The sequence below is a fragment of the Vombatus ursinus genome, unplaced genomic scaffold (genome assembly GCF_900497805.2).
Source record: "Vombatus ursinus unplaced genomic scaffold, bare-nosed wombat genome assembly UNPS02014813.1, whole genome shotgun sequence".
Lineage (NCBI taxonomy): Eukaryota > Metazoa > Chordata > Mammalia > Diprotodontia > Vombatidae > Vombatus > Vombatus ursinus.
The window spans coordinates 7,623,554-7,633,290 of NW_020954591.1; the positions used below are offsets into that span (position 1 = coordinate 7,623,554).

The 9,737-nt window shown below is 40.2% G+C and overlaps 1 protein-coding gene across 1 annotated transcript; it reads left to right on the plus strand.

The window, feature by feature from the left end:
• Window positions 1-742: 742 nt before the first annotated feature.
• ZAR1L (zygote arrest 1 like) lies at window positions 743-8,769 on the plus strand. Its single transcript, XM_027835177.1, has 4 exons — window positions 743-1,405; window positions 4,947-5,039; window positions 7,344-7,418; window positions 8,554-8,769. Exons 1-4 carry the CDS (start codon window positions 755-757, stop codon window positions 8,695-8,697), a joined length of 963 nt encoding a protein of 320 aa, XP_027690978.1. The 5' UTR covers window positions 743-754; the 3' UTR covers window positions 8,698-8,769.
• Window positions 8,770-9,737: the final 968 nt, after the last annotated feature.

Consider the following 9,737-nt stretch of genomic DNA (forward strand, 5'->3'; position numbering starts at 1 on the left):
ATGTCAGATATTTGACTTCAAGCCTAGTGCCCTAGCCACTGCTACCTAGTTGCCTATCTTTTGAAGATAGGAACTGCCTCATATAATTTTATTATATCTACCCCCCCCAAAGGAGCTGCTAAGCAATGGAGGATACTTAGTCGATACTTGATGAATTAGACAACTAGTTGTTATCAAGTAGGTGTATGTACTTGTACTATGTACACTTGCATACATAGCAGGGATTATGCATCAAGTCTCAATACAGATACAACTATGTCTTCACGGCTCATGAAAACAAATTTGTCTATGCTAACGAAAAGGTGAGTACTAGAATGACTAAAATATAAAGGCAAGTTACACTGTGACACAATTATCCTGATCCATAGGTCAAATGGGGTAAGATAAGAGAGATAGCAATGGTTGGATCTGAAGGAAGGCACTGAAATGGGTAATTTAAGGGAATGGGGTGGAACAAAATGGTGATGGAAGTAAAATCTGGGCTAGTCTGGAAGGGGACAGGAGAGCAGTGTTGAGTGGTGGAGAACCAGGTGGCAATTAGTACACTGGGCATTTCTTAGTTTCCTATTTCAATCAGGAGTAATAGGCAGCAGCTCCTGCCACAATCTTGAGATAAATGGAGAAGCTGGTGGTAAATTGAGTAGACTTGATTAGGAGAAGGAAGGTTTGGATGTGATAGGAAGTGTGGAAGCACTGAAAACAAAGAAAAATAGCCCTAGGCTTCGGATGAGCTGCCCAGGGAAGGAGTGGGGTCATGGAGAGATTTGTTTGTTTCCCCTATAGCTTGTATCAGGGGTATGGAAACCCACTGGCTGTGGGCAGGACTGGCCTTCCCAAACAGAAGCATCCTGGGCCCTCTGCTTTCTTGGTGGGCCCTGGGCAGGGGCCGGCCAACCCTGGCGACTACTTGGACAGTTACAAGAGGGCGCAGCTCAAGGCCATCCTGTCTCAGGTGAACCCCAACATGAGCCTGAGGCTGTGCAAAGCAAACACCAAAGACGTAGGAGTGCAGGTGAGCCCGCGGGAGGATAAGTTCATCCAATGCTCGCTAGGGCCGAGGACCTTGTACAGCAGCTCCCCCCGGGAAGGCAGCAGCCCCTCTGGCCTCTCCACACGAGGCTTTTATTCTCCAGTGCTCGGTCGGGGGCTCCTGATCCGCCTTAGCAAACAAGAAGGCCAGGGGAAAGGGAAAGCCTCCTCAGAGGTGGTGGAGTCCAGACCTCAGCAGCCCTTTTTGTCAGATCCAGAAGGGACCAGGGAGGCAGAGGAACAGCCATCGCAGCTGGAAGAGAAGTCCCAGGAGGAGGCGGATGAATTGACTGCTGCCCGGGAGCAGGAGACCCAAGATGGGGAGGCAGAGCTTCAGAAGGAAGGAAGCGCTCTTCCCAAGAAGCCCACTTTCCAGGTGAGCCCCACCTTTGCTAGTCCCCCACCCCATTGTTCTTTGCCACTGATTCCACCAGCTTCATCTCTGTGCAATTTCCAATGGTGTATGAAAAACTGTGAGCAAACTTAATCTTTCTTTCATTTCTTTCTTTTTTTTTTGAGGGAAGAAAAGAGAAGATAATAAGCATTTTTATATAATTTAGTCTGAATTCACTAATAGAAACCAGCTTTTCTCCCATCAGGGTGATAGCAAATCACTTCAACTCTCTGGGTCTCAGTTTCCTAGAGAGGGAGAGGGAGCTATGTGACCTCTAAGGTCCCTTTAATTTCTAAATCTATTCCACTATGATTCTATAAGACTAGTTTCAAGTTCAGGTTAGCCTTTGGCTTTAAATTCTTACGTGAAGAGGCCCCTAATATAGTAAGGAAAGCTCTAGTTTGGAGCCTAGGGATAAAACTTGAGTTTGCATCTTGCCTGGTTCCAGCACCCACTAGCTGTGTGACAGTAATGGGCTGAGCCCATTCCTCTGGAAAAGCCCTGGGTGGCTGTGCCGGAAAGACTTGTTTTTGCTAGATAAATTGTTAAATTTTAGGGGGAATCTCTTAGGCTTCCTTTTTTCTATGCATCTTGAGTCTTATGTCCACATTGTAAAAGTAGTAGTGTGACTATCCTAGGCTTTTTTTCTCTTGGTAAATGGTATTTTATTTTTTCCAATTACATGTAAAGATAGTTTTCAACATTCATTTTTAAAATAAGATTTTGAGTTTCAATCTTTTTCTCCCTCCCTTTCCTCCCCTCCCCAAGACAGCAAGCAATCTGATATAGGTTATACGTGTGCAATTACGTAAACATATTTACACATCAATCATGTGAAGAAGAAACAGAACAAAAGGGAAAAGCTACCAAAAAAAAACCAAACCCCAAAAGTGAAAATAGTATGCTTCAATCTGCATTGAGACTCCATAATTCTTTCTCTGGATATTGATAGCATTTTACATCATGAGTCTTTTGGAATTGCCTTGGATCATTGTATTGCTGAGAAGAGCTAAGTCTAGTATAGTTGATCATAGCCCAAGGTTGCTGTTCCTGTGTACAATCTTCTCCTGGTTCTATTCACTTCATTCGGTGTCAGTTCATGTGAGTCTTTCCAGGTCTTTCCAGGTTTTTCTGGAATCTGCTTGCTCATTGTGTATTTCCTTTTTTTTTTTCATTTTCCCCTCCACTTAATAGTATTTTGTTTTTTTCAATTACATGTAAAGATAGTTTTCAACATTCATTTTTTTTATAAGATCTTGAGTTCCAAATTTTTTTCGTCCTCCCTCCTGCCCCTCTCCCCTGCCCAAGACAGCAGGCAATCCGACATAGGTTATACATGCACAATCACATCAAACATATTTTTACATTAGTCATGTTGTAAAAGAAGAATTGGAACAAAAGGGAAAAACCACAAGAAAGAAAAAACACAAAAAAAAGAGAAAATAGTATGTTTCCATCTGCTATCAGACTCCATAATTCTTTCTCTGGATGTTGATAGCATTCTACATCATGAGTCTTTTGGAATTGTCTTAGATCATTGCTTGCTGAGGAGAACTAAATCTATCATTGCACAGTGTTGCTGTTACTGTGTACAATGGTCTCCTGGTTCTAGTTCACTTCACTCAGCATCAGTTTCATATAAGTCTTTCCATATCCTAGGCTTTTAAATATGGCAACTATAGCACAAGGGACAACCAGTCCAGCTAAGCCTTAAACCCAGTTAGTATTAGGGATGACCCAGAGTGTCTTACTGCATGGTTTGAATATCTGGACCCCCAGAGTGTTTACAGTTGATAGTTATGTGGTTCAGGAGTTCCTCCTTCTAGTCTAGTGATGTTACTGAGTTTACAAATGACCAGCATTTGCTAATTTCTGAAGTGTAAATCCTCACATTGAAAATTAACCATCAGTGATGGAATACAATTATGCTATAAGAAATGATGAACAGGAGGACTTCAAAAAAACCTCGGAAGTCTTATATGAAATGATGCAAAGTGAAGTGAGCAGAACTAAGAGCACGTTGTATACAGTAACAGCAATATTGTAAGGATCAGCTTTGAAACACTTGACTACTTTGATCAAGACAATAATCCAAGATAATTCCAGAGGATCCATGTTGAAAAATGCTGTCCATCTCCAAGAAAACCAATAAACTCTGAATGCAGATTGAAGGATACTTTTTTTAAACTTTATTTTTCTTGTTTTTGTGTGTTTTCTTTTTCAACATGGTTAATGTGGAATTATATTTTGCATGACTTCACATGTATAATAGCTATCATTGCTTGTTTTCTCAAGGGGTAGGGGAGGAGTAGGGAGAGGGAGAGAATTTGGAATTCAAAATTTAAAAAAAGAATGCTAAAAAATTTTAAATGTAATTGGGAAATATATAATGAAATAAAAATATATTTAAAAAAAGAAAATATAACAAACAGCTCTAGCCTGATAAGGCACTGGATTATGACTTTAAAGGAGAAATGCAGTGTCCAGAACAAATAGAAGTGATAGTCCCATTATACTCTGTTCTGGCCAGATTATATCTGGAGTTCAGTGTCCTATTATGGCTGGTTCATTTTAGGAGCGACAAAGGTAAAGCCTGTCCAAAGAAGGGCCACTAGAATGAGAATGATGAGGAACTTGGATGGCCAAAGAAAATGAATGTTTATTTCGCCTTGAGCAGAGAGTATTGGGAGAGATAATGAGAACTAGTTTTAAATACATGAAGGATGTTCATGCGGCAGAGGTACGAGACTTTTCTCTTGGCCACAGGGCACAAAACCAGAAAGGTGGAAGTTGCAGAGAAGCAGATTTTTGTTCTGTCTAAAAAGACAGACTTCTCACAATTGCAGCTGTCCCAAACTGGAACGGTGGGCTGGCTGCTCAGTCCCTGCAGACCCTCAAGCATAGGCTGAATGACTGCTAAGGGATTTTGTAGAAGGGATGATTTTTCTGTTCTGGGTTACACCAAATGGACTTTGAGGTCCCTTCTGGCTCTGAAATTCTTTTTTCTTTTTCTTTTCTTTTCTTTTTTTTTTTTTTGCTAGGCAATGGGATTAAGTGACTTGCCCAGGGTCACACAGCTAGTAAGTGTTATGTGTCTGAGGTCAGATTTGAACTCGGGTCCTCCCGAATCCAGGGCCAGTGCTCTATCCACTGTCCCACCTAGCTGCCCCTCTGAAATTCTTTGATATTCAAAGATAATAGAAATATAGAATGCCAGATCTAAGGCGGCACCATAAGAGATCATTTAGCTCAACCTCACTCAGTTACAGAAAAGGAAACTGAGGCCCAGGTGGTAAAGTGACTTGCCATTGATATTTAGAGTTCTTAAAAGAATCGGGGGCATCTTTCCAAACCCCAGAGAATCCCACTGTTTAGGCTCAGAGGAGCCTAATAACAAATGGTTGATAGAACTTTTTTCCTTTTGGTTTATCCCTTAAGTTTTACACTATTTTAAAGACAATTGAGGAAATAGTTATCTCTTGAGGGTAGTCATAAGATTTTTTTTTTTCTTTCCTCATGGCAGTTTTTGGAACAGAAATATGGCTACTTTCACTGTAAAGACTGCAAGACCAGGTGGGAGAGTGCTTATGTCTGGTGTATTTCTGGGAGTAATAAGGTAAGTGACAAGAATAACTAGAAGAAACATTTTTCTTCTAGCTCTTAAGGGGAAAATATTTGTTGGGTTATTGGCCCCAAGGGCTAAAGAAAAGAGAAATGTACACAAGGTTGGTATCTTGATTCTCCATTCCAGGGGTGTGGCCTTGAGGCCACACTAAATCCAAACTTCACAGAACAAATCCCCTTAATAAAAGGATTTGTTCTGTAAAACTCAGACTTAGTCAAAAGGCTTCACCTGAGGACCTAGAAGGTCACATGTGTCCTCGAGGCTGAAGGCTCCCCACCCCTGCTCCATCCACATAGAAATATTCTACAAGTCATGTAGTTTCTTGTGTTGCTGCTTTGAGTGTTACTTGATATGCTAAGGAAAGATCAAACCTATGGTCGGTCCAGGGACAGTCTAGAAAACGGCTGAACTAATGAGATAAAATTCAATAGTTATAAAGAATTATAGTTAGATTTTCAAAAATCAACTTCACAAGTACAGGATAAAGGAGTCATGACCAGATTGTAATTTGTCCCCAAAAGATCTGTGTTTGAAAGGATTGTAAACTCAACATTAGTCAGCAGTGTGATGTAGCAGCAAAAAAAACCCCCCAAAACAAAAAACCAATGCAATGCTGAGCTGCACATACAAGAAAAATCTCCAGGAATAAGGAGGTGAGATAATGCCTTTGCCTGAAAGGTAATGTGAAGTAGGAGATAAAGAATCTGCTTCAGAATCAGGTAGACTAAATCCAAGTTCCATCTCTGGCTGTATGGCCATGGGCAAGTCAATAAATTTCTTAGTGTCTCGGCAACTCTCAAAATCATCAGAAGAGCTGCTGACCAACATTGGCAGAGGGAATTCATCTTGAGGAAATTTCTGTAGAGGAATTTCCTACACTAATGAAACCACTGGCCTAGACTTCAAAAAATATCCCTCTGTACTCTACCCTGGTCAGAATGCATCTGGAATACTGTGTTGAGTTTTGAACACCGAAGTTTAGGAAGGAATTTGATAGGCTGGAGAGCACAGAGATGAGGACAAGCAGGATGGTGAAGGGCCTCAAGTCTGTTCTTTGTGACCCATTGAAGGAATCAAGGACCCCAGCCTAGAGAAGACTCCGGGAAATGAGTTGCTCTTGGGCTTGTCACGTGGAACAGAGATTATCAGACTTGATCTGTTTATCTCCAGAGAGCAATGAATGGAAATTGGAAAGTGGCAAAATGAGGCTTGATGTCAAGAAAAACAACAATCAGAATTGTCCAAAAGTAGAATAATTGGTTTCAGGTCTGGTAGTTTTCCCTCTCATTGGAGGTATTTGCACAAATAGCCATTTATCCTTTATCATGTAGATGTCCATTATAATGACTCTTAACCTTTTTTGAATTTAGCACCTGGTAACCAAGGTCAGTCCATGCTTCTCTGCCTTACAAAAACATAAAACCCAACTTTAAAAAGTCTTAACACAAAATGCAAATAGGGCTACAGTTTATGAAATTTGCTGCTTGTTTTTCCTTCTAATGAAGTGTTGGTCATTAGTTGTTTAAGTATGTGTAGGCACATAGGTGTATACAATAAATGCATACAGATACGCACATGCATGTACACATGTATACACATGTATACATGCGCACACATATGTGTGTAGACATATAGCTACACCCCCCCCCACACACACCCCCACGCCCCACATCTGTGCCAGTGGGTAGTCTCATGCTGAATTTCGTTAGCTTAACTTGATATTTTGCCTCTTCTCCCTCTAGTATAGTAGAAAGAGCATGGTCTCTTGGAGTCAGAAGTTCTGGATTCAAATCGTGCTTCTGAAGCTTACTCCTTGTGGCTTGGGCAAATCACTAAATCTCTCTGAGCCTTAGTTTCCTCATCTATAGAATGAGGGGGTTGGGCTCAAATACTTTAAGGTGTCTTTCAGCTCTAGATCCATGATCCTCTGTCAGGTCAGATGGACTTTTTTTGTTCTTATGGCTTGAACTACTTTCTTAGGGAATTAAGAAATTTTCACTTAGGCCACCAGATGGAGCAATGAGAATGAAGTGCCCCATTGTAACAGTACAACATCCGAAAGCTTACTTTCCTGGAGGAAAGAAAAGGGAAGAAGGCAAAGTGATTGGTCTCAGGCTTGAGCACACCACTAGTGGTCTAAACCTGACCTTGAGATCTAGGTGCATGTCAATGCCCTGAATTAAAGTTTGCCTTCATTTTTGCCCTTTGTAGATAAGAATTGGGTCAATTTTACCTGGATTAAGAATGGAGGAATTGGGATATATAAATTTGTATAAATGCCAAATCTCTCTTCAGGTTTATTTCAAACAACTCTGTCGCAAGTGCCAAAAGAGCTTTAACCCTTATCGAGTGGAAGGGATCCAGTGCCAGGTAAGGCAGAATTTTGTTTACAATGATCAGGAGAAGCTAAGATGTAATCATAAATTCATTGGACTAGAATTAAATCTGTCCTTTCGAACGTGTAAAATTATCTGTCCAAGCCATTCCAGAAGATGTTTTTAAAAAATTTTTTAAAAATAGTTTTCATTAGAATTTTTTTTTTTTGGGTGACTCAGTCTCACGTTTGAACACTTCTCAGGAGACTTTTCAACTCAAGTCTCTCATTCTACAGCACTTCTATTTCTTTTCTGTACCAGGTTGATCTAGTACAGAGTTGTTGGGAAATCACTGAACTGAACCAAAAAACATTTTCAGGGGCCTACTATGTGCTAGGCACTGTATTTCACATCCTAGATTGTCTTAATATCTTCAGATAAAGTCCCAATTTCATTAAATCTTGTTACATATAGGTTTGTGTTCTCATCTTTTCCAAGTTCCAAGCTGTCCACTTCTTTTCAATGTGTGAAGCCCAGAATTAGTTACAGCCCCAATACTTCTATGGGTCTGATTGGTATTAAGTGAAATAGGAATCCTGAAATCTTGTTCCTGTGTTCTATGCCTGTTTGTATAATCATGGTATCACAGCAGCTAGGTGTGGTGGATAGAGCACTAGGTCTGGAGTCAGGAAGATCTGAGTTGAAATTCAGTGTCACTTACCAGCTTGGTGACCATGGGCAAGTCATTGATCTCTGCCTCAATTTCCTCAGCTGTAAAATGGAGATAATAATGCACCTACACCCCAGGGTTGTTGTGAGGATTAAATTAAATAGTATTTGTAAAGTACTTTGCAAACCTTAAAACACTATCTAAATCCTAGCTATTATTATTAGTAAAATTAGTTTAAAAAAAAAAAAAGCAAAACTAGCTAGTTAGAGGTCTCTAGAAAACTTAAGGTCAAATTTCCCCCTCATCAAAGTCTATTTCCTCTTGATACCATCTCCCACAGAATAAGATTTGAATAAACACAAGTTTTGGTTCAATTTGACCTGTAACTTCTTATGGAAATAAAAACAAGATGGTGATTAGATGTGGGAGATACTCCACTGATGGTGTTTTGGAATCATTTTAGTTGTCACCCCCCCACCCCACTGCCCTAAACTGAAGGAAATATTCTTTTTCCTTAAAGACTTGCTCAAAGTCCCGTTGCTCCTGCCCTCAGAAGAAAAGACATATTGACCTAAAGAGGCCTCATCGACAGGAACTCTGTGGCCGCTGCAAAGACAAGAGACTCTCCTGTGATAATATTTACAGCTTTAAGTACATTGTCTGAAGAGTAGTAGGGCTGCTAATGGGGTCCAGGGGCTCCTTTTGTTGCATTTTGTCTATTCTTTTGTCACTTGGCTTTGACCTGGCATTGGAAAATGGATTAGGCTTTTGTACTTTTTGTAAAATTTGTAGCATGAACATTGAATAGTATAAATAGAATAAAATAAAACTGACTCATGTAAAATTCATGGCAAAGGCATGTTCAGTGTGGTATCATGGGGCACAGTCAATGAAAGAGAGGGCTATGGGCAATATTATTTTATATCCATGATAGTGTTGAGTGGGTTCTACATAATCTATAGTCTATGTACCCCACTAATGCAATAAACAAATCGTCTATTTTGTCCTGTTAGTGGAAGGCTGACTAATAGAAGGCAAGTTTTAGGACTGAATTGTGGCCAAGAGTGGGTAGGGAAATACCTGTTAGAAAAATGAATAATGGATCTCTGGCTTCAGCCAAGTGGACTACAATAAAGTTTAGCCACTCAACTTTTCAGATTGAGAATAGAAGGGCCTCTCTAGATAAACAAGGCTACCTTTTCATTTAATGTACATGTACCATTCTAGTTTCTGCAAGTGGGATATTGTACTTGCTCCTTTCAAAGGATGGCTTTGGTTCATCTGGTTGGCTAAAAACTCACATAAGCGAGCTCTAAACTTGTGACCAGGGCTACTTCTAAGTGGCAGACTGTACCTATAGAGGTGAACGTTCCACCCTTTGATTCTTAAGATATATCAGTTGTTCTGTAGAATAATATTGGCCTCAGATTTTACGAAGAGTATCCATTAGTATGGCTAAACATTAAGCTGCAGTTTAGTGTCTCTTGAAGCTTTTGAATCCTGAATCTAAGGTTTCTTTTCTGTAGGGCTTAGCTTCAGATAGGCACAACAAGACAACATTAATTAGACTTTTTACAGGAGTAATTTACCACTCTCTTGAGGGACAAGTGAAACTAAAGAAAGGACCATAGTGGCTCATGAGTGGCAATGGCTGTTGATAGATGAGGCCCTGTTGGTTATGGTATTGATCTACCTTGTGCTCTA